This window comes from Mustela erminea, chromosome 12, assembly GCF_009829155.1.
Source record: "Mustela erminea isolate mMusErm1 chromosome 12, mMusErm1.Pri, whole genome shotgun sequence".
In the NCBI taxonomy this organism is placed as follows: domain Eukaryota; kingdom Metazoa; phylum Chordata; class Mammalia; order Carnivora; family Mustelidae; genus Mustela; species Mustela erminea.
Window position 1 is genome coordinate 20,983,096 of NC_045625.1, and position 24,874 is coordinate 21,007,969.

At 44.3% G+C, this 24,874-nt stretch overlaps 1 protein-coding gene across 5 annotated transcripts in view; it reads left to right on the forward strand.

Annotated features, from left to right (window-relative positions):
- The window catches only part of SUSD1 (sushi domain containing 1), a 138,275-nt gene that overhangs the window by 16,237 nt on the left and 97,164 nt on the right, over positions 1 to 24,874 (forward strand). For all 5 annotated transcript variants that reach the window (XM_032308466.1, XM_032308464.1, XM_032308467.1 and 2 more), the window contains exons 2-5: positions 3,756 to 3,863; positions 6,764 to 6,919; positions 17,336 to 17,488; positions 18,202 to 18,381. In XM_032308466.1, the coding sequence (XP_032164357.1) occupies positions 3,806 to 3,863; positions 6,764 to 6,919; positions 17,336 to 17,488; positions 18,202 to 18,381 (547 nt within the window). In that variant the 5' untranslated portion in view covers positions 3,756 to 3,805. The remainder of the gene's footprint in view (positions 1 to 3,755; positions 3,864 to 6,763; positions 6,920 to 17,335; positions 17,489 to 18,201; positions 18,382 to 24,874) is intronic.

The following is a 24,874-nucleotide window of genomic DNA, read 5'->3' on the forward strand; positions in this document are numbered from 1 at the left end:
GTCTGTTTTGTGTGTGTTGAGTTTGAGGAGTTCTTTATCCACTGAGCCACCCAGGCGCCCCCAGGAACCGTTATTTAAAAGGTATTTCCAGGATGTTGGTTGCATGTGATTATGAATTGACAGTGTCTCATGGCACCAATTTAAAAATGTTCTTTGTTAAAATGTTAAAATGGTTGTACTGATGGACATTTAAGTGTGGCGACCCATTTCTCACTTCAGCTCTGCCTGTTGCCCCGAAACTCAGGAGCCGCTCTGGTCCATTTCCTTCAGGCCTTAAACTCCATCTCATGCCAGGGTTAGCGAGGGGAACAGAATATCTACCTGCTCCTTATCTGTATTTGTACCTAGTTCTTTGAACTGAGTCCTATCCCTGACACCTGCCTTCTGAAGTGCTCAGTGGCCCTGATTCCTGAGCCTTTGGGGCCAGCTTTTAGTTCTTCCTCTCAAGCCATTCCCATGCTTCTGTCTCCTGCAGCTTCTGAAATATTGTCACCATCCTCCTCTCCTGTCCTCTCGTCTGCCAGGGTTGATACCTTTCCGGAGCTTCATGTCATGGGGGAGGGGAAGCTTTGAAGATGTACTAAATCTGCATGTTTAACTGCAAATCTTTCATCTGTAATTAAAAAAAAAAAAAACTTGTATTTTTTTCTTACAAGCTCTTTTGTATTCCTAATGTTATGTGTTTGCATAAGCTCTTCGCTCCTCTCACCGGTCCCACTTGCATCATGACTGCTGGTCTTTATAGAGCACTGACTTTGGGGAAACTTTTTTTCTACTGAATTTGAATGTAATTTCTAATACTTTTTTTCTTTACTATTTCCTCACCCCAACTCCCAAATCCTGTATTTTCTTTTATTCCTTCCTCCCTCCCTCCCTCTCTTTGTTACAAGATTTTATCTATTTGAGTGAGAAAGAGCACCAGAAAGAGAGAGAGAGAGAGTAAGAGAGAGAGCAGCACGCATGTGCAAACATGTTGGGGGTTGGTTTGGGGAAGTGGAGGGGCAGAGGGAAAGGGAGCAGCAGATTCCCTGCAGAGCAAGGAGCCCGAGGTGGGGCTTGATTCCAGGACCCTGGGATCATGACCTGAGCCGAAGGCAGACACCTAACCGACAGAGTCACCCAGGCCCTTCTTTTTAAGGAATGTCCCCCTGCAATTTCTTGCATTAAAATTCTAGGGCTTCCCCTCACCCTCGTGCTGCCTGCTTTTACTTCTCTCTTTTTAAAGTACAAAAGCATGAAAAACTCAAATTTTCTGGAGTGGATACATTTTCATATCTAGTACTAAACATTCCAATTAAAAAAAAATTTATTTAAGTAATCTCCACATCCATCCTGGGGCTCAAACTCAAAACCCTGAGATCAAGAATCACACACCTGACTGAGCCAGCCAGGCACCTCCAGCCATTTCAATTTTGCTATCCTTTTTGTCCCAAGAATTTATTTGGGAGAGTGTTCTGTAGTGTCCAAGTAGGGTTCTTTTGGGAATGCTAGTGTTTTTATTTTGTAGTCTTATTACATGGTAGTCAGATACTACGACTTCTATAGTTTATTTTTTTTTAATTTAATTTATTTATTTGAGAAACAGAGATCACAGATAGGCAGAGAGGCAGGCAGAGAGAGAGAGGGAAGCAGGCTCCCTGCTGAGCAGAGAGCCTGATGCGGGGCTTGATCCCAGGACTTTGGGATCGTGACCTGAGCCGTCAGAGGCTTTAACCCACTGAGCCACCCAGCCGCCCCCGACTTCTATAGTTTCTATGTTTGACTTTGTTGCATTTTTTTTAATGGTCTGGGATATAATAAATTTTGTAAAATATTCCGCAGTTAATTTAGTATTACTTAGGGATAAGCTGCAGTTTGTCTCATTTCTGTGTTATACTCGTTTTAAAAGAAAAAGCAGGGGGAGCCTGGGTGGCTCATTCAGTTAAGTGTCTACCCTCGGCTCAGGTCGTGAGCCCAGAGTCCTGGATGGAGTCCCATGTCAAGCTCCCTGCTCAGCGGGGAGCCCTCTTCTCCCTCTCCCTGATTCCTCCCACTCCCCCGCTCTTACTCTCTCTCTGAGATAGATAAATAAAATTTTTTTTTTTTAAAAAGGAAAGAAAAAGGCAGGTTAACAATCAATACAGATCTTCCTGAACTTATGATTGGGTGGGTTACATCATAACTTGGAAATCTCCTAAGTCGAAAATACATTTAATACTCCTAACCTGTCAAACATTATAGCTTAGCCTAGCCTACTGTAAATGTGCACAAAACCCTGGTGTTCACCAGCAGTCCGGCAAAACCGCATGACACCCAGCCTGTTGTATAACCAAGTGTGGACCCTCTCCTGGGACGTATTGAATACTGTACTGAAAGTGATAATCAGAATGGTCGTGTGGGTGTAGAACGTTGTGAATCTACCGGGTGTCTGCCCCTGTGATCGCCCGGCTGGCTGGAGCTCGAGCTGGCTGCCACCGCCCGGTGTTCTGAGAGAGGATCACACCGCATACCCCCAGCCTGGGGAAAGATCCAAATTCAAAATTTGAAGTATGCTTTCTACTGAATGTGTATTGCTTTTGCACCACTGTCAAGTCGAAAGATTGCAAGTGGAACCATTGTAAGTCGGGGCTGTCGGTACTTGGAAATCTCTCTGTCTCAGTTGTCTAGAGCAACCCGAGGGCTGAGTGTTTATTCCCTGGGTAGTCACGGGGCCAAGACTGAGATGGAATTCCACGCTGACTCTCCCGACCGAGGCCCCTCCTGAAATTACAGACACTGAGAGGACAACATGATACCCCACAGAGCCTCAGGTAGAAGTCCTTGCTTGACCTTGGGCCATGTACCCGTCACCCTCTAGTAGGTTTGCGGGTGTTAGCCTCCCACATCCCTGCTGCGTGTCGAAGTAATTGGACCTGGTCATCTGGCTGGAACCTGGCTGTTCATCTCACTGACATTTTAAGCACATTCACTTTTTCCCTAAAAGAAGCACAGGTGGGGTAAGAGACATAGATGAGTTCTTCTCCCTTCCACTTGCTTTTTGAGTTGTGGCAAGTAGGACTGCAAGTTCCTTTATGCAGTCACTCAGGAAAAGTGCCTTGGATGTTCATACTGTGCCCTGATGATATAGGGGCAAATGACGCAGTCCTGCAGCCTGGAAGACAGAGCTGGAACCGTATATAATGACAAATTAACACGGCCGATGTGGGAATGTGCAAGTGTTAGTGGAGCACAAAGAGATTAAATTTTCCAGGAGAACAGAGGAGTGGGGATGGCACCAGGGGGAATATGGGGTTTAAGGTGAGTCTTCAAGTAGGAATGGGTGCTAGCAGGACGGAGAAGGAGATAGGCATTTCCCTTCCTCGAAGGGAACATCGTGACTAGGGCATGAAGTAGGACAGGGGACAGCATGCGTGAGAAAGAGTCATCAGCCTCCTGCTTAGAGAATATTGTGTGTGGTTTGGGTTTGAGAACAGTGAGGCTTGGGCTAGGGGTTGGCTTAGAGTCAGACTGTTAAGAGGTTTGATGGCAGGTTGAGGTATTTTTGTACTTTTTGTACAAAAAGTACAAAATACTGTTTGTGTTTTGTACTCCTCTCTGTGGGCAGTGAGTAGCCGTGGCAGGATTTTAAGGATGGTGTCAGATGTGCCTTTTTTCATTCGGCTGTTCCCATTCTGGTTCTCTGTTGTAAATGTCTACTACCCAAACTGTGGCTTGTCCAGAGAAAGGCGATCACATTTTTCTTTTCCTGTAATCTACGATGTGTGATTCTGGTTTAGATGTCTGTGCCACTTGCCATGAACACGCTACCTGCAAGCAAGCCGAAGGGATGAAGATGTGTGTCTGCAAATACGGATTCGTGGGCAACGGGAGAACTTACTGTATGGGTAAGCTCTGGCTCTTGGGTGAAGTTGGAAAGTGGGGTCACGTAAGGAGATTCTCTAGTGTTAAAGAGCTAATGTCCTTGTGGGGAAGACGTTGCTTTGCTTACCTGTTTTCATCACAAGAAGTCTTGTCCATTATAATAGGCCTTTGTTTTAGTATTTGGGTATAGCCAGTTTGGGGCGTTTGCAAGAAGTATCTTGCAAGGAAGTATCTTCCGTGTTAAAGGGTCATTGAACTTGAGTCTCTGGAAATTCTCTGGCCTGAAGCAAATTTGAAATCTGTTTCAAGTCCCGAGTTTAACTTAACAACTTGAGTAAATACTGCCTTCCTTAATTGCTCCTGGTTGTTTCGATGTAAGAAGATTTGTATTCGTACCCCGAGGAAAAACAAAACACAATTGCCTATTGGACTTTTGGTCTAATTGATGAAGTAGTATTGCTTTGAGTCTTAGGTCTCCTGGAATTCATTCTCCAGATTTTTTGGAGTTGTTGCCCACTGGGGTCTTGGGTGGCTTAAAGGAATACAAAGGCTTTTAGGAAGGATCTAAGGTAATTTTTTGGCTTCATGGCCTCCAGTGTGAGACTCGAACAGTATCCGGGCTCAACGTTTCTCAGAGTGAATGTTAGGAGAACCACACTGTCCTCCCAGTAACCTTGTTATGTGCACTACGAATGTTGACAGTTTGCCTTGCGGCTGTGCACTGACTGTGTAGACAGCCTTGTGATATCTTTGGGTTTCTTCTTCCTAAAGAGTAGGGACAATTCCTAGTTCCAAAAGTCATATTCTACTTCACAGATACACTCTCTCACAGTCACACACCATGGCCCGCTCCTGCAGGCTTGATCTGTGCCCCCCTTGGACCCTCTCTCTTTGGGAGAGAGCCCAGGAGAATTGTGGCTGCCCTGCAGTCTGAAGTTCCTGGGGCACTTCTCGAATCCTTCTCCTCCCATGGCTCCCTAGCAGGGGCTTGGAAGCGAGGTGGGAAATGAGCACGGACAGCCTCCTCTGCTCCCTCCCCGAAGGCGGTCCCCCGCCCGCAGAAGCTCACCTCACTCCTGATTGCCCCTTGACTTCTGAATCGAAACTTCTCTTAATGGGAGGAAGGGGCTTCTTGGTTTATGTGGTACTTGCTCTCAGACACTAGACACCGCCTACGCCAGTATGTGGCCTGCTGAGACCACACCACGGGTCACAGGTGACATTACCTATGTGCCCTGCATGTTATAACGTGGTCTGCAGTCAAGGGGCCTCAGAAATTTAGAATTCTCTACAAACCCACTGTCCCTTCTGGTGAAGCCTGCTGGGGAGACAGCACTAGCCGAGGACAGGAATGCAGCATCTTATGGGTGGCTGGACTGGTGTCCGAAAGCCCCGTGCCGGGCTCATCAGCTGGGCTGGACACTGGCCAGGCGGTGGCTTGAGGACTGTCTCTCCCTGCTCCCATGCAGATCACACCGTAGACAGTGTTAACCGTGAGCTATGTTCTATCTTCAGCGACATTTCCAAAAAGATAACACCTGTAAGGAGAAGAGGGAGAAAAAAAAAAAGGAAGGCCGGATTTGGGGTACTTTTGAGACAGCAGGACTTGAGTGCCATTGCGAGAGGCAAACCCATGCTATAGTCAAACACTAAATAACAATCCGAAAAACTCTAGTGCATAAACTGATGACACCCCCCCCCACCCCCAAACAAAAAAACCAGTGGCAGAGATCAACTCTGAAAGAATGCATAAGAAATTGGTCTCAGGAGTTCTTCTGCTGGTAAGGCCAGGCCAGAGTCAGCAGAGGCTGGCCTGCCTGTTTTTCTAAATAGACTTTTATTAGAAGACAACGTTGCTCATTTGTTTGCTTATGGTCTGTGGTTGCTTCGTGCTCTAAAAGCATAGGTGAGCACTTGCCCCTGGAGACGGTCCTTCACAGAAAGTTTGCTGAGCCCTGAGCTGCAGGACAGAACCAGGAGGGTAATTTACCTTCATTCGATATATATGTCCAATGACTGCATTAAAAATGCTCAGGACAGGCTTCTGCAGACTCGCCTGCATCCTCTACCTCAGCTCCTTCTCACAGGGTGACTAATATTATTCACATGGGTCGTTGACGATTAACAGGAGCTGTTCCTGCCGCAATATCAGCTCTGCTCCCGGATGAGGCTTAAGCACTAATTCCATTGCGTTTCCTGGTAACTCAGAAGTAACAAATTTTCCGGTTACTCACTGGATGCAAGATTGTCCTACTCTGCATTTCATGAGAAAAGCAAGAGAGTGTGGCTGGCTGAGCTGGAAATGGGGTGCTGCTGCGTGTGTTTCTTTCACAAGGTCTTTTTGAGTGTGAAGAGATGGGAAAAGAATCGCAACCCGCAGCTTGGAAGACAGAGCTGGAGTAGTATATAATGACAGATGAACATGGTTGATGTGGGAATGTGCAACCCCTTCTCCCAATCTTCAAATAAGATGAATGTTCAGACTAAGACGCTGGATTTCTCTTGTTTGTGTGTGTGTTTTAAAAATCTTATTTATTTTAGAGAGATTTATTTATTTTAGAGAGAGCATGAGTGTGTGGGGGGGTAGGGGGGCGCAGAGGGAGAGAGAAACTTTAGCAGACTCTGTGTGCAACTTGGGGGTCGATCTCATGACCCTGAGATCATGACCTGAGCCTAAATCAAGAGTCGGCTGCTTACCCGACTGAGCCCCCTGGGTGCCCCTCTCTTGTGGTTTTATATATATGCCTGGCCCACGACTGTGGGGGACCCACGCCCTGCAGTCTGAGAAGCATCGTGAGGAGACCCTTGGGATGTTGTCACAGAATAGCAGCTCCCAGGTCTGTAGCCCAGGAGGACAGTCTGGGTTATTGGACGTGGTATGGATTGATAGCCCTTTCTGTGCGTTGTCTCCATGTATCCACAGATAAAAATGAGTGCCAGTTTGGAGCCACTGTGGTCTGCGGAAACCACACATCTTGCCACAACACACTTGGAGGCTTTTACTGCATTTGCCTAGAAGGATATCGAGCCACAAACAACAACAAAACATTCATTCCAAATGATGGCACATTTTGCACAGGTACTTGAGGAGGGGGCTGCGGTGTCTGGCGCGTGGGGGAGGGAGAGGGCCGGGCTGGGACTGGGCGTGGTTTCAGGGAGGGACTCTCCCTGCAGAAGGTCGGTGAGTTTGGGACATGGGCTGAGTATTAGTGAGTGTTAGGAAACTCCTGTTCCTTCTGTTAGCTAGTGTCACGGCATCGTAATACTGGGGATGACATTCTCATTTTGGGAGACGCATGCTGAAGCATCTAGGGTATCAGGAGCTATCTAGTGTTATTACGATCTCTGAGGGGTCTTAAATGACAGACTGTGAGCAGGTGTTGCAGGGTGGGTCTTGGGAGTTCACTGGCATATGCTTTCTGTGTTTCTCTTGTTCTGTGCGTTTGAACATTTTTCTACCAAACAAGGAGGGGCTCTCAGAGATGGTGTTTCTGGAACCCCAGCTGGGGTGTTCTTGTGGTGACTCTGGCACTGTGCACATGGCCCACCAAAGGCCCAGGGGGTGGACATTGTGATGTTGGCTTCTGGGAGCTCTGAGTGGTACCCGGTGGGAGATGGGGCTTATGTCTCAGAGGAATCTGCCGGTCGTGGAGGACCATGTTTTTCAGGAGGACCATGTTTTTCAGCTGCTCTGAAGGTTGGGGTGCATGTTGGGTGAATACAGTGGGTGGGCAAAATCCTCATTTTCATGGAACCCTGAAACTCCTGGCCGAACTCCATGTTACAGCATGTCATGACGTTGTAGCTCTTCGGTTTTCTAAGAAAATCTGGGAACGGTGAGGAAGAGGAAAGGCAGGAATAGACTGCAGGTTCTGCGATGGTTTTGCGTAGACTGAATGACTGCTTAAAAGTTTTGTGATACTGAGGGTGCCTGGGTGGCTCAGTGGGTTAAGCCGCTGCTTTCAGCTCAGGTCATGATCTCAAGGTCCTGGGATCGAGTTCCGCATCGGGCTCTCTGCTCAGCAGGGAGCCTGCTTCCCTTCCTCTCTCTGCCTGCCTCTCTGCCTAGTTGTGATCTCTCTCTGTCAAATAAGTAAATAAATAAATCTTAAAAAAAAAAAAAAGTTTTGTGATACTGAAAGATTTTCAGGGAAAAGGGAAAGGAGAACATTGTTTTATCTCCTTACCCGCCGGGAAGCACAGATGCCAATGCTCTGATTCATTCTCCCTCTTGACCTGCACCGAGGTAAAAAAAAAAAAAAAATCCCTCATGGGGTCCACTTGATTTATTCTTGGCGTGAATGAAGCACGTTCCCTCAGAGAAAACATTTTATGATATACTGTTGTTTTCGGTAGCAAATGGCTTGTTGTACGATTGCCGAAGTGCAGAATTAAATTGGATGCGTTAAAAAAACAACATATCAATTAAATTTTTTTTTAATTTAAATTCAATTAGCCAAGGTATAGTACATTATTGGTTTTTGATATAATGTTCAGTGATTCATCAGTTCAGTGTAACACCCAGTGCTCATCCTATCACGTGCCCATTTTTAAAAAACCTGACAAGGTGATGATAAGATGTTCTGTTCATCCCAAGACACATTTCTCCTGTAGCTCCCTTGAGCCAAGGCGGTGCCAACGGCCGGTGATAGCACGTAGCTAATTTCAGTATAAAGTGTTAGTCATAGGTGAGCAAAGGACACTTAGGGAATCTGGAATCCGTGTGGGCTCTTATCTTGGAAGTGGGAAAGGAATCAGGGAACTTTCTGGAAGACGTGATACGGAAAATGGTGTTTTCAAGGCTGCAGGAGTTTGTTGGGGGAAAACTTTTATCACCGTATTGATCACTCACCTTCTCAAAGATGCATCTGACTTAAAAAAAAAAAATTCGAAGGAGGAGGAGAAGAAGAAAGAAATATTTTGTGCAAGGGCCAAACAGATGTCAGCCTAGTAAGAACCAGTCTTCCTGGAACAAATCCTGATCTTGGCTTTTCTCTGTCGTCCCCTTGTTGTCATTATTTAGTGACTTTTTTTTAAAGTGAGATATAATGCACATACTATCAGATTCACTCTGTTAAGGTGCTTTTTAGGATATTCACAAAGTTGTGCAACAACTACCACTATCTAGTTTCAGAATTCCTCTATCACTTCAAAAGAAGACCTGTATCTGTGGGCAATCATTCTTGTGACCTCTCCTTTTGAGATCTCCGGTTATCACTTTGTAAAAGCTGATGGGTGACTTTTCTCGATGATACTGAGTGTCTCTTGGCATCATGGTTGCCACAGGAACAGCGGTGGACTGTTCCTGTCCACTGAGGCTTAGCATGTTTTGGGGTATCAAGGGTTATCCAGTGTTTGTCTGGATCCACAGGATGTGAATCCTGGTTCCTGACTTGCAAGAACTCCTGCGACCGGGTGTTGGTTGGACTCTGCAGAGTCCGAGCCAGATTCAGGAGCTGCTTGCCGGTGGGCCTCTTTGGATGTCACCCACGAGAGGGTTCTAGTTGCAGAGAGCTTGCACCTGGCCCCCAGGGCTGACCCCAGACAAGTTCTGGGGCTCCTGGAACTTGGGCCGAGGGAGAAACTCTGTGGCATTTCAAATGTGAGGAGGATGGGAGAGAGATGATGCTGGTGTGGGAGCAGACCTGGGGCTGTCATCTCCCTAACAGCCTGACTCCAAGGAGGCATGGCCCTACCATATCTGCTGAGAACTGCAAAATGCGTTTTGTGCACCTTTGAATTCCCCAGGTGTTGGGAATCCCTCTCTGCGGCTGCAGCCTTCTTTTCATTCGGCTCATCTCCTGCAGTATCAAAGGCCTGATACCGTTTCTTCTAGAGAAGTATAACAGCATTTCAGCCTTAACTAGGAAATGGGGAAGAAGGGAGGAAAAGTTTTACTCCCCAGAGGGAGTAAATGCGTTGCCATTCATCAGTTTCCAGAACCTTCTGCTCAGAGGCTGTATCACATAGTCTGCCTGTGGTGAAGTAAACACCGTCATTGCTAGATGTAAATCCCTACCCCTGCCAAGGCGTCTGTTGATTTCTCTCCCAGGTCAGGAGTCTGTTCTCTGTGTGAGCCTTTGCTCTCAAGCTTCTCCGCTGCCTGTTGTTTCTGGTCCTGGAGTGGCCCGCTGTGGGCTCGGACACAACGTGTAGTCCCCCTGGGATTCTGCTCTGTGTGGGATATTGCCCAATGGACTTGCCGCTCTTTGAGGTTCCTCCCAGTGCTTCTTCCGAATGGGATTTTGCTCCCCAAATCCTAATCCTTTGTTTTAGCTGTGTTTTATTCCACAAGTGTCATGTTTTACTACTCTGAAACAAGGAAGCAACAAGGACACATAAACCTAAGGAAATGTGGGCTGGGCAGGTACTGCTGCACTCAACAGGGCATTGCTTGTATCCAACAGCTTCCTGACTATTTTCCCTGTGGAGTCCCCTGGACTCCTGCTTAGTCATGTCTCTAATGGTGGGGGGTAATGGCTTCAGGCCCCCGCTACTGCTCCAGCTCCCAGGAAGGAGAGAGAGGCCAAAGACTCTGAATCAGAAGATGGTTGAACCAAAGCATGCTTCCCTTAAATGCAAGCGGCTTTGATTAAGGCACCGTTGTTTCTCATTGGGAGTGAAAGGGCATGCCTGAGCTCCTGCACATGTGAACATCTCCCATGCTTCACTCTTTTTTTTTTTTAAAAATATTTATTTATTTATTTATTTGAGAGAGATCATAAGTAGGCAGAAAGGCAGGCAGAGAGAAGTGGGGGGAAGGCAGGTTTCCTGAAGAGCAGAGGGCCCAGTGCAGGGCTGGATCCCAGGACCCTGAGATCATGACCTCAGCTGAAAGCAGAAGCTTAACCCACTGAGCTACCCAGGTGCCCCCACACCTCACTCTCGCCTCTGGCTTCCTCTCGCCCTAGGATATAGGGATCCCAGGTTCCTTCCCAAGGCCTTGTTGAGTGTAGTAAAATATGCACACATGGTTTTTGTTTTGCTCCACTAATTTAAAGTTTTGGGAGGAATAACTGGGACAGGAGCTTTGAGGCATCTATAAAGTAGATTTTCCTAAACAAACTAGCAACACTGGCAAGATTGTGAAGGAAATGGATAACCCTTTCAGTTCAGGTCCTTTGTTCATGACTGATGCCTCTCTGAGCATGATCTTAGATATGGTCTCCTACCTTATATATATCAACTACACAGAATTTATTATGTGGCTGTACTGTGTTCCTTAACTGATGAGTTTTTCCCTTCTTGTGGTTGTTTTCCTGCTTGTTATATTTTTTGTGTGTGTGTGTGTATGTGTGTGTGTGTGTGTGTGTGTATGTGTGTGTGTTTGCTATCATAAGAAATGCTATAGTGAACATCCTTGTACCTACATCTCTCCAGATAATTATTCCTTGTTATAAATTCTGGAAAAGAATTTTTGTATCAGAGGTATACCTACATATTGTTATTTTTCAGTACATTGTGCCAGATTGTCTTTCAAAAAAGTTCACCCAATATTCTCTCTCACTAATCATTTCACGAAGGTCTTCATTTCTTCACATCTTTGCCAATACCGGACATTAGCAACGAATGATGTGAATTTAACCGTCTTGATCTTAAATGGATGTTTGTGTCCCTCTGAATAACTGTGGCTTCTTAAGATGCAGGCTTCTTAGCTGAACTTGGCATTGAGTCGGCAAGAGGGTAGGAAAAAAGCAGTAACGATACTTTCCAAGATGCGAGGAAGTCATTTTCGTTTCCCCTGCATGGAGTCGAAGGAACTAGTAATTAGTTGGCTACAGGGAGAAGAACAGGCTGTGAGAGCATTTTCATTTATGTGAAAATTCTTCCATGTACTTTTATCACTGAGTCCGTTCTGAGCCTTCAGGTTTTAAACCACATCTCCAGGCCAGAGCTTGTGTGTAAAGGGGCGTTCAGAGACTGGTCCCTCGGGCATGCCCGCCGAAGCTAAACCCTTGCTTCTTTGACACTCCTGTTCTAGCTAAGGGTTCCCCAGATGCATTTTTGGATTCTGTCTGAGAGGATTCCCATCCTGGGGGACAAGCCATGGGGCCGCTCCCCAGACCGCAGCCAAGAAACCCAGGAGAGTGTGTATATGTGTATGTGTGTGTGTGTGTGTGTGTGTGTGTGCGTGCGCGTGAGGGCTTGGCTCATGGTTACACTGAGGGTTAGGTGCAGGCTCTGAAGGAGTGGCTTGTGCTCCAGGGAGAATGGAGTCTGTAGAAAGGCAAGGCCTATTCACGTATTAGCCAACATGTATTAGGACTTAATTAGCTTCATTTTACAAAAGTGGTTTAGAAAGGTTAAGGAACAGACCTGAGTACATCTAATAAGTAGCAGAGTCAGTTCTCAAGGGTCTGTTTGACTTTCAAGCCCAGGCTATTAGATGGAAAGAGTATATATAGAACATCAGAGCCCTGGGACCAGGTCAGCGTGTCCTGCTCGGTTTTGCTACTTTCTGGCAAGGAATTGTTCTGGCTGTGGATAAAGTTAAATAGTTCGGTATATACAATGTGATAAGGGAAAATTTCCCCCTCAATTACTTAGGCTTGTTAATAAGGTTGCTCAGTTGCTCAGAACGTTTTTCCTTCCGAAGCAAACTGTTATGAACTTGGTAGGCCCCATGGAATCCACCACATGGAGAAGTTACTCTAATGAGCTTACCATGTTTACGCAGCCAAGATTCTAGACTGGTTAGAAAAGGGATAGTTTGTGAGCATTAAGAGGTCGCAGGGCATTAAAAGTCAGAATGACATCACCAATCTCAGGGAAAGATGCTAGGTGCTTCTGGACTTCATGAAGACAATGGGTATCTTTGATATTGTCTGTGGACAAGATGGAATTATTGATTGGCTGATGGTATAGTGCGACTGTAACGGGAGACACGGCATGACTAGTGGCTAAGGGTGTGGTCCTGGAGCTACATGCCTGGTTTCCAAGTGTGGCTTTCCCACCACTTAACGTGCGTTGATTTTAGTGTCGTTACTTACCCACTCTGTGTTTCAGCTACTTCCGCTGCAAAATGGGGAGAATGATAGCATCTAGCTCGTGGGTTATTGTGTGGAATAAGATGAAAATAATTAGTAATAAGTAATGAAGGGTTTAGAACAGTGGCTGGCCTGTGCCAGATGACACACAGGAGTCGTCGGGATTAGCGCTCATTATAACAATCATTGTTATTAGGTTGTTGAATGACTGGACACAAAGCAGGCCGATTAATGACTGTGGTGACTCATGCAGAGCTGATCGGTATCTAGAAACTCTGTCTTTTCCCTACCATTGCTACCTAGCCAGATTTTTTTTTTTTAAAGATTTTATTTATTCCTTGGACAGAGACAGATCAGAAGTAGGCAGAGAGAGGAGGAAGCAGGCTCCCTGCCAAGCAGAGAGCCCGATTCGGGACTCAATCCCAGGACCCTGAGATCATGACCTGAGCTGAAGGCAGAGGCTTTAACCCACTGAGCCACCCAGGCGCCCCCTAGCCACATTTTTGCCCTGTGGTACTGGTACCGCCTGTTTCTACTGAAAAATCCATTTATTCCCACTCACTGTCTTCTGAAGAGCCTGGGGCAGATGGGCAGGCTGGAAGATGATTACTGTGACAAAGGTATATGTCCACATTTTACAACCCCCACCCTTGGAATACAGAATCTTGATAAGCTAAAATGATGGATCCGGTTCTAGGAACGCATGCTGGATCCTGCAGGGTTGAAATCATCTCTAAAGTTTGTGCTGGATTGAGATTGATTTCATTTCCTATGCTTTAGATTTTAAGAATCTTTTGTTAACTGTTATCCAAAAGCCCATGATTTTATATCAGCAGCTGTGTTTTTTTTTTTTAAAGATTTAATTTATTTATTTGAGGTGGGGAGAGAGACAGAGAGCACAGAGGGAGAGGGAGAGGGAGAAGCAGGCTCCCCGCTGTGCAGAGAACCCGATGTGGGGCTCGATGCCAGGACCCTGAGATCGTGACCTGATCCAAAGGCGGACGTTAACTGACAGTCACCCAGGTGCCCTGTTATCAGTTGTTTAACTGAGTTTTTATTGGTTTCGTTTCTTACATCTGTTGTTGTCGTTGTTTTTAATTATGTTTCCCTTCTTGACATTCTTTATTCTGATGTTTTTCACTGGCTTGAATGTTTTTCAAAATCTTTTCCAGAAAAGAAATGTCAAGGGTTGCCTGGGTGGCTCAGTTGGTCGAGCGAGCTTCCAGCTCTTGATCTTGGCTGAGGTCTTGATCTCACAGTTCTCAGTCTGAGCCCCGCGTTGGGCTCTGTGCTGGGTATGGAATCTACTAAGAAAAAAAAAAAAAGATTAAAAAAAGAAATGTCAATAGTATAGTTTCTGAGATCCTTCATGTTCTAAAATGTCATACCTTGACTTAAATATAGTACTATGTCTTGCTCCCTTTTCCTTAGAACTCTGTAAATATTCCATTAGTATTTGGTGTCTCAGACAAGAAATCCTAGGTCAGATTGGTTTTCTTTTCTTCAAGATTACAATTCCTTTCTCTCTTGTTTCATAGATTTTTCTTTTATTCCATGAAACTCAGATGACTTTCATTTTTCAACATTAACACCTGTCACCTCAAAAGGTGCTTTGGATGTGAATACATAAGCAGAAGAAATTTTCCCTTTGATATTAATTTTTAATTAAGATTTATTTATTTATTTGAGAGAGAGAGAGGAGAGAGAAAGAGAGTGAGCACAAGTAGGAGGGGCAGAGGGAGAGAGAATCTCAAGCAGACTCTGTGCTGAGCAGGGAGCCTGACTTGGGGCTCAGTCTCATGACCCTGAGATCACGACCTGAGTTGAAACAAAGCGTCAGGCATTTAAATGACTGAGCCACCCGGGTGCCTCCTGCAATTTCTCTTAAGTGAATATCCCGTATTTTGGATCTGTCCTTATGTTGTCTATTGTCCTATAGCTTCTGTCTCCTATTATTTTTTTTTTCTGTGTGTTTTTGGCAAATTCTTCAAGTTGGAATTTGCAAATTTATTTTCCAGCAGCAATCAACCTATTATTCAAAGCCTCTATTGGGTTTTTATTTTTGGCATTCACATTTTGTTTTTTCCCTTTTGGAAAAGATTTTGTTTGTTTATTTGAGAGAGAATGAGAGTGAGAGAGAGAGCATGAGAGGGGAAAAGATCAGAGAGAGAAGCAGACTCCCCACTGAGCAGGCAGCCTGATGCGGGACTCGATCCTAGGACTCCAGGATTATGACCTGAGCTGAAGGCAGTTGCTTAACCAACTGAGCCACCCAAGCGCCCCCCACAGTTTATTTTTAATTTCCAAGTTCTCATTGTATTTTTCAGAAGTTCCCCTTTTTTCATTGATTGCAGTGTCTTCTTTTTGTTTTTTGTTTTTTTTTTGGAAGATTTTATTTTTAAGTAATCTTTACACCCAGTGTAGGGCTTGAACTCACAACCCCGAGATCAGATGTTGCATGTTCTACTAACTGAGCCAACCAAGCACCTCAATTACAGTATCCTCTTAATTTCATTTGGACTTCTGCATCTCTTCATATGTCAAGAGTGTTTTGGTCATCTATTACTGCATAATGCTACTCCCTGCCCCCTGCCCCACCCGCCACCCCATTTAATGGCTTGTAACAATTTATTATTACTCACAATTCCATGGCTAGGTGGTTCTCTCACTCATATGGAAACAACTCATATGGCTGGGCTGGGCTGGTAGGTAAAAGAAGGCCTCTTTTACATTCTAGGGCCTTGATGCTGACTGTCAGTCAGGACACCTTAGTTTTCCAGGGGGCCTCTCTCTTGATGTGATGTCTCATCTTTAGGGTGTCCTCTGAGTGACTTCTCGGCCAGGCATGATAGCTTGGATTTCCTTACAGCATGGCCACTGTATGCCAGCAGAGGGAGAGACGAAGCTGCCAGTCGTCTCCCAGATCAGGTTCACAAAAGGCACAGCGTTAACTTCTGCTGCCTTCTGTTGTCCAAAGCGAGCCTCTAGACCAGCCCACGGGGAGGGGGAATGGATTCCACTCTCGAATCCCCAAGAAATGGCCAACCATCTTTAGAGATGGTCTCCCAGATTTTCCCCAAAGTTTGCCGCGTTAGAGATGTACGTTGATCAGAACTGGTAGCTTGTGTGGGCTCTGTCAGCAGTTACAGTAATGATTGCCTCCTAAACAGTGATCAGTGAGCGATGAGGAGGTCATTGGCCCAAGACCCAAATGCAAACAAAAAGGAGAGTATGATGAGTTTTGATAAAGTTACAAACAAAACTTAAAAGGGTTCTGATATTTTCTTCCTTTTGTGAAACTATAGGGTTAGTAGGTTTGAGAAAACAAAACAACAAAATGCTCTGCATCTGGCAGAATAGAATATTGGCCACTTTATAGTGGTCCTTCCAAAATTACCAGCCTTTGCAATCCCAGAGCCAGGTAACAACCAGGTTTTCCTCAGTCTTGCTATTCCCTGTTCTTGGCTCCCCTGCCCCCTGCCCCCGCCCGCCCCCCCGCACCCCGCCATGGTTCTTGCAAGTGTCCTGGGAATAGTCCTATTTCACTTAAGATTTGTTTGTTTTGTTTTGTTTTGTTTGGTGAAGTTGGTGTGTATATGGCTCTGATGGCATTCCTACAGTTTTTATTTTGTTCTCCAAGTCATTTCTGGGGGAAAAATCTGCTAACTGGCAGAGAGGTTTCTTCTCCGGTCTCTGAATTACTATGCGGTGTTTACTGCTGTACCTGATACTTTGGGCTGTCTTCAATCAAGGAGAAAAGTCTGCCAAGGGGCATGTATTTTTCTTTTCAAAGCTTGTCTTAAGTTCTTGTAATCTTGATAAAATTAGTGAGACTCTTCTGAATTTTCCTCTTATTACCTGACTTGCCCGGTGGTCATGAGCTAGAAAGCATTTTTCACTCTGGTTTAAATTGTTTTATATTTGGAATTCTACTTCAGGTTATTTTTCTTTCTTTCCTTCTTTCTTTTTTTTTTTTTAAAGAGAGGGGCAGAGGGGGAGAGAGAGAAAATCTTAAGCAGGCTCCATGCCCAGCAAGGAGCCTGACAATGGACTTGATCTCATGACCTTGAGATCACGACCTGAGCCCAAGCCAAGAGTCAGACACTTAACAGACTAAGCCTCCCAGGGGCCCCATCCTTCAGATATTTTCAGGTATGAGGTAGAGGCCATCCTTATTTTGTAGTGATTGAATTTTTTTCGGCATGCTTCTCTGGGGCTCTTTTTGTTGCGTGTCAGAGAGTTGGTGATAGTTGTTGGTTTTTGTAAATTCCCAAAAAAACATTGACAAGGATTTATTGAGCACCTTTTAGTACTGGTGGCATAAAGAAAGGGTATATGAAAATAACCTTTGAGGAATGAAATAAAACTCATGATGCTCTTGCAAACAAATGCATCCTTTTTTGCAAGGGGAGATTGAGAATGTGAGAAATGGATGTTCCAATGCCCCTGTGCCCCTGTGTTTCCCTTTTTATTGTTTTTTCTCTCCCTTCTTATATCTGGGTCTCAAGACATCGATGAGTGTGAGGTTTCCGGCCTGTGCAGGCAAGGAGGACGGTGTGTGAACACTTATGGAAGCTTCGAATGCTACTGTATGGATGGATACTTCCCAGAGAATGGGCCGGAACCTTTCCACCCGGCCAGAGACACCACGTCATGCATAGGTGGGTGTCTGCCAAAGAAGGGAGCTTTCTGAAAGTGGGATTCTGCTCTCGGATGACTTTCCTCTGCTGGGAGCCTGTGTCCGTGGGGCCTGTGTTGGAGATATGAGTGGAGATTATCTGTTCCTTTGCACATCTGTACAACCTATTGAATAAAGTCAATATTACCGGGCAAAAAGGGTTGGCTATCTTAGATTAAAAAAAAAAAAAAAAAAAAGCTACACTTGGTAAACTTCCGGGATTTTTAGCAGTTAGTAGATATTCTCCCACGAAACATGATTTTATATAGTAAACATAGCTGCCCTCTTAAAGACCAGCAATAGAAAAATGACTCTGAAAATTACAAAGCCGTATATATCTGAAGGTGTTTTGCAATTCAAATGTTTTACTCCACTGGGCTAGGCTTCTCTTTAACTAGTGTGAATTAGTGAGGGTTGACTGCCAAATCCCATCAGCTTTGTGTCTGTGTAGATGCTATTACTGATGGAAGGCCAGAAGATTGAATAGAGACAGTCACTGGAAACATGCCCAGAAGTCAAAATGGAAATGAACCAGTCTATGTAAAATATCGCTCAGATGTGTGTGTGTGTGTGTGTGTGTGTGTGTGTGTGTGTGTGTGTAGGGAAAGGGGACGATGGGGTAGAGGTGGAGAGAGATGATGAGTTTTGTAAATTCATATTCACATAGTAATGAATTTGACGTTAATTTATTTTCAGAAATAGACTGTGGCCTCCCTCCTGAGGTCCCAGATGGCCTTATCGTCGGAAATTACACTTCTAGGCTTGGCAGCCAGGTGCGTTATGCTTGCAAAGAAGGATTTTTCAGTGACCTGGAAGATACAGTTTCAAGCTGCACAGCTTTGGGCACGTGGGAGTCCCCAAAGTTACATTGCCAAGGTGAGTTTTCAAAAGGTCCAGGATCCCAGCTTCTGTCGTTTTGAGATTGTTTTCGTATTTCTCTCTGAATTTCTCTTTAGGGTGATGAATGAATTAAATAGATCCAGTAAGTTCCTGTTGTCTCCAAGAGGCATTCTAGTTGATTCTCTTGGTATTTTCAGGAATAGGTATTGGCAAATCATGATAATTCCATCTTTTATTTTTCTACGTTTGTAAGTTAGGTTTCTCGTGTCAACCCACTTGGTTAGTACTTTCAGAACAAAAAGTTAAATACTAGTGTTGACTTTGAGTATCCTTATTCATGACTTTCATGGCAGTGGTTTTAGTTTTTCATGATGCGTTCATGATCTTGGCTCTTTGACATGGATTTCTACTTATATTCTTATACACACTGACCCAGTGCCATGTGCTGTGGGGCTGTTCTAAGCACTTTATATCAATTGACTCAATCAATCCTTACAGGATCCCTAGGAGTACTATTATTATCCCATTTTACAGATGAGGAAAGTGAGGCCTGGAGAAATAAAGTAATCTGTTCAAGGTCATATAGCTAGTGATAGAGCTGAGCTTGAACCCAGAAATTCTGGTTTCAGAAGTTGTATTCTTTTTTTTTTTTTTTTTAAAGATTTTATTTATTTATTTGAGAGAAAGAGAAGGCTCATGTGTGCACGTTGAGGGGAGAGGGGCAGAATGAAAGGGAGAGAGAATCTCAAACAGACTTTGTGCTGAGCTCAGAGCATGACACAGTGCTAGATCCTAGGACACTGAGATTATGAACTGAGCCAAAACCAACAGTCTGATGATCAACTGACGGAGCCACCCAGGTGCCCCTGGCATTATATAATCTTAAGGAAGCCACTATCTAGTCTCACTCTACTGGGGCTTAAAAAATTCAGAAATGAGTTACGTTTATTACATCTTTTAGACGTGTTCAAGTGATCATATACGTTTCTGCTTTAACCAAGTCATATGGTAAGGTTATATTTTTAGATTTCCTGATAATGATCTTACAAACTAATATCTGGAATGGAGCCTTCTTTCTGGGTCTTTGTTTTTTTTTCTTTTTATCTGGATTATATTTGCTGAACTTTACTTAGAAATTTTACATTAATATTCAGAAGTGAGGTTGGTTTATTTTCTTTTTTCTATGCCATCGTTGTTGGGTTTGGTATCAGTATTATTCTAAATTTTAAAAAAAGAATGTGAAAAAATTTTCTTCCTTCTCTGGACTACTATAAATAGAATTTTTTTTTTAATATTTTATTTATTCATTGGACAGACAGAGATCACAAGTAGGCAGAGAAGTAGGCAGAGAGAGGAGGAAGCAGGCTCCCTGCTGAGCAGAGAGCCCGATGCGGGGCTCGATCCCAGGACACTGGGATCATGACCCGAGCTGAAGGCAGAGGCTTAACCCACTGAGCCACCCAGGTGCCCCTATAAATAGAATTTTTAAAGGCTTGGGAGATTTCACTTGCAAATTATCTGGATGTGGCTTTTTTAGAGAGGTAGTCCTTGGGCTATTTTAAAAAACCCTATACGTTCAGGTCTAAGTTTCCTATCTTTTTGGGGTCCACTTTGGTAATTGACATATTCCTATGTAATATAGGAGAGAAGTAGAAAGCACTCATATTTATAATTTTCTGTAGTATATTCTGTAGTATATATTCTGTAATATTATAAGTGAGATATTGGAAACAATCCCAAATTTCTATCAATGGGAGATCAATTAAATAAATCATGGCATGTACATGAAATGGAATATTATGTAGCCAATAAAAATTACATTGGAAAATAATATTTATTGACATAGGTTAGGCTTAACAGTGTATTACTGAGTTATCAATTATATGAATAACATCACATGAATTTTGAAAAAGCTCATATGCACATATATGCTCATGAAAGTTTAGAAGGTGATGCGTCAAAATATTAACAGTGGTAACTTCCACTGGGGGATCCACTGGGGGGGGTCCAGGATCCAGGGATTTTCATATATGATATTTTTTCTTTATTGAAAGAATTTTTTTTTAAGATTTTATTTATTTATCAGAGAGAGAGAGAGGGGGAGAGAGCGAGCACAGGCAGACAGAATGGCAGGCAGAGGCAGAGGGAGGAGCAGGGTCCCTGCTGAGCAAGGAGCCCAATGTGGAACTCGATCCCAGGACGCTGGGATCATGACCTGAGCCGAAGGCAGCTGCTTAACCAACTGAGCCACCCAGGCGTCCCTCTTTATTGAAAGAATTTTAAATGCCTTAGACAAAGTAACAAAGCTATTTTCCATTTTGGAAAAAAGGAAACCGTTTTCACTGAATTTACTGCATAGCTAGGACCTCCCAGTGACGTGTTTGGCTAAGTTAATTCTTGTGCTGTTCTGATTTGTGATTCAGGCTCTAAACACATTTTTAATAGTTAATTGTCATCTTGGGGGTTAAGAAATTCTAAAAGTACATTTTAGTTCTCACATTATCTTTCAGTGGATCGATTAAAATGCAGAACTTGGATTAAAGTGTGCCCTAATGCATATCAAAGAACTCCCTAAGGATTTATATAGGAAAACCCAAATGAAAGAGTTTGTGTGACTTTGAGAACTAGTTGTCATCTGGATTATTGGACCGAGAATGGGGAAAGTTAATTTGGAGGAGAGTACTTGTTACATTCCCCAAAGAACTGTTATTTGGAAGATCTTCGCTTCTTTTTTCCCTCCTTAATAACGGCTCCGTCTGCCTGCTGACACCCTGCTTCTCCTCCCCCGCGTCACCACATGGCCACCAGCTTCTCAAGGCTGTGTCTGCTCCTCTGAGCACCCCTTCTTACTTACCCTTCATCATCCCTGGGACTCCAGAAGCCTAGCCGTGGGCCAGCTGGCACTGCATTTTCAGCTCTGAGATCTAAAGCCACCGGAATTGGGAATTCTACTGACAACACTAGCAAACTGTGAACTTCCATGTTGCTGAGGAACAGGTACTTGGTAAGGGAGCAGCTATGTGTCACGGACCCAGCTTTTGTGTCCGATTTCACTGACTTCCCCATCAGAGAAGGCACAGTTGGTAGACCCTGTCGTTTGCCTTCTCTGTGTGCCACCGTGGCCAGGACCCCTTGACATGGGTCCCCCTCCGAGCGAGCCTCAGAAGCAAGCGCTGGAAGTGAGAAGGAGAGCTCCTAATGCCCAGGGCTTCTGTGGCTCCCTCTTCTGATTTAGGGAGGGATTCATGGCAACATTAGTCCCCCATGTCCATCAGCTCTCTAGAGAAGACAGTGTCAGTCTCTGGTTTGCGCTTCCTATTATTTTACTAGGACTTTTTTAATTTTCAGAAAAGATGCAAGTTTGTATGTGGGAGCCTAAAGAAATTAAAATTTTAAAAATTCAGCCAAGCCAGAAGCAAAGTGAAGGAATCTCTTCAACTGTGTTGTCATAGACAATCAATCTAGAGCCCAGGTCTGATGCTAGATATGCTGTAGCCCTTGTGACCAAGACCATCATGGGTCTGGAAGAAGAGCAGACACAGGTCCATCGTGAACTATGATGTAATGGTGAACTCCTATGTATTATGTGAGACGAATGAATAAATGCTAAGGGTTCTCACAGGAAGGAGGATGATTCTGGAGAAGAGGTGGTGTGTGCTCTCCCCTTAGTGTAGTTTGCTTGCCGTGTAAGAGTGTGGTGAGGACTGGTTTATAGTGGAGGTAGACCAATTGGAGGGTTCTGGGGGGAAAAAAAATCTGTCTTCTAAGACAAAATCCAAACTCCTAACCATGGCCTCTGAAGCCAGCAGGGTTTTTGGCCTTTTTGGCTTCTTTACAGGTTCCATTTGCCATCATTCTCATGAGATCATCATTCTCACCAATAGGCCAAGCTTTTATCAACCTCAGGGCTTTTGCACATGCTTCTCCTGTTACTTATAATACTGGCCAACCACCTTAAACTTTTTTTTTTATTGTGGTAAAATACACGTGATAAAAAGTTGACCATTTTCACCACTGATAAGTATACCATTCAGTGACATCAAGTACATTCACAGTGTTGCCCAGCCAGCACTGTTATCTATCTCCAGAATGTTTTCATCCTTTCAAACGGAAACTCTGTGCCCATTAAACAATAACTTCTCCCTCCTATGTCTCCCAGCCCCTGGTAACCTCTGTTCTACTTTCCGTCACTGTAAATTTATGTTCTAGGTACCTCATATATGTGGGCTCGTACGATATTTGTCGTTTTATGTCTGGCTTATTTCGCTTTGCGTAATGTCTTCAGGGTTCATCCATGTTGTAGCAGGTGTCAGACCTTCATTCTTATTTAAGACTGAGTAATATTCCATTCTGTGTATACACCACATTTTCCTTATTGACTTGTTTGTTCATGGAGTCTCACTGTTCTTGGCATAGCAAGGGCCTTCTTGTCTTTCAAGTTTCAGCTTCGGTGTCATCTCTGACAGCATTCTCTCTCTTAGTCCCCAGTATACAAGCACATTATTTATGACCATTTTTGTGGTTTATGTCACTCCTACTGGACTGTGAATCTAAGAGCCCTGTGACCATGGAGTCTTGTTCAGCATGATCTCTCTAGCACCTGGCACAGGGCCCAGCATACCTAAGTCCCGTGGAAGCACCCGAATCCTCTTCAAAAGGTGGCACAGACCATGGCGGGCATCGAGTTGGCTCTCAGACTGCTGTCCAGCCTATCCTGGGCTGAGCCTTGCTGAAACCCGGGCCTCCTCTTTGGTTTCAGTTCTCAAGTTTCATGTCTTTTCCTGATACCACGTCTTCTGACTTTGTCTTCCATATCTTCACGTGGGCTTCTCACTTGGCATGACCTCTCAGTGCAAGCCAGGCCTTGGACTGACTCCTGGTTTTCCCCATATCTACGCAAGTGGCCCTCCAAGGAGAGCGGTCTAGCACCGTGGGCTGCTGGCAGAGGCAGAGTTTCTCCTTTGAGTTGGTGAATGACGATGGGACATGGTTTCTAAAGTCTATGAATAGCAGAGCCTGATTTCTCCAAAGGTGGCCAGCACTTTAAGGTGGACAAGGTTTTCTGTAAACATTGTCTCATCTGATCTCTAGAAATGCCTTTTGAGGTGGTTAATTGGTTATTTCTCATTTCACATATATTCTATTTACAACAGATAGGGGATGTTCTTTTTCATTCTCACCAGAGAGAAAGTGACTTACCTTGTGTCACTAGCATATGTTTCAATATGAGAACCCAAAGCACTTTCTTGAAGACAGAATCCATGTTAGAAACAACCCTTGTGAGTGCTGGAGGTGGGAGGCGATGAGGAAAGGCTGGAGGGCCTGGGAGTCCAAGGTGTGGGCTGGGACCTGCCCTGAAGAATACGTGTTATTGTGGAGACAACTCTTCATCTTTTGAGGTTCTTGTAGTAGAGCCCCATCTCTTCTCTGCCAAGCTGAGAGTATTTGACAAAGTTTTTATGTAAGTTGGACCACAAATTAGGGTATTCAGGTGAGGGGCAGTGGACAAGTTTTGTTGCACTGCTCTCTCAGGATTTTCAGTCAGGCTGTGGAGAAGGTTCACATGGAGGCCAAGCAGGAAAGAGTGCTCTGATTCACTCGTGGTGCCTGCCGTGGGGCAGGCTGGACACAGTGGCAGCCACGTATCTTGTGTTTATCTTCTGTGTTCCAGGTAATTGTTTGAAATGGATTTTGGGCACCTCACGACATACTGATCTTCTCAAACATTTAGGAAGACCACATTGATTTCCTGCCTGCACACATCAAATCTCTTGTGTTATCCTTTTGCAGTGTAAATGCCACTTACAAATGTTCAGAGTCACTGGAGTGTGCAGAACGAACCATGATGCTGGTTATGAGACTGCCACGGGGTGGAGAAGTGGGAACCTTAGAATCAGAAAGACTTGTGTGAGTTTTGGGCGAACCACTCAGCAGTTCCGGAACTAGCTCTAAACTTCTCTCAACTGGTTTCCTTCTGTAGAAGGGGTAAGATTGTTTCCATCCTGTAGAACTGCTATGAAGATTTAATGAGAAACAATGGTAGAAAGCACTAGGTGCTGCCAGATACATAATCACATTGTAATGAGACAGTCATGATCTAGGGGGGAGTGGCAGGTAGTGTCTCTTACCAAAATGTCAGATCTTTGCGAAATTTCCCACCGTAGAAGGGAAAGGTCTAAAGTTCTCCAGCTTTCACTTTACCTAATTTATTAGTTTTCAGTTCAAGTATTCTGCCTACAAGTAGAGCATTAAAATGAAGAGTTTTAATGTTACTTTTGGAAAAAAAGAAAGATTCATGTGCAGTTCAAAGCGTCAACAACCATTATCACCTCTACAAATGAAAGATCCTTACAGGAGCAGCCGTTGAAAATTCTTTTTTTTCTTTCCAGCACTCACACTTTCACCTATTCTGTCACCCCTGCAGTTTCTGGAGTCTTCAGATTCTAGCTGTTTTCATACCAGATGCTATTTGTTGACAATAAGTGTTGTTACGTGAAGTGGAATTTTTTTTTTCTTCTTCCAAGTGAGC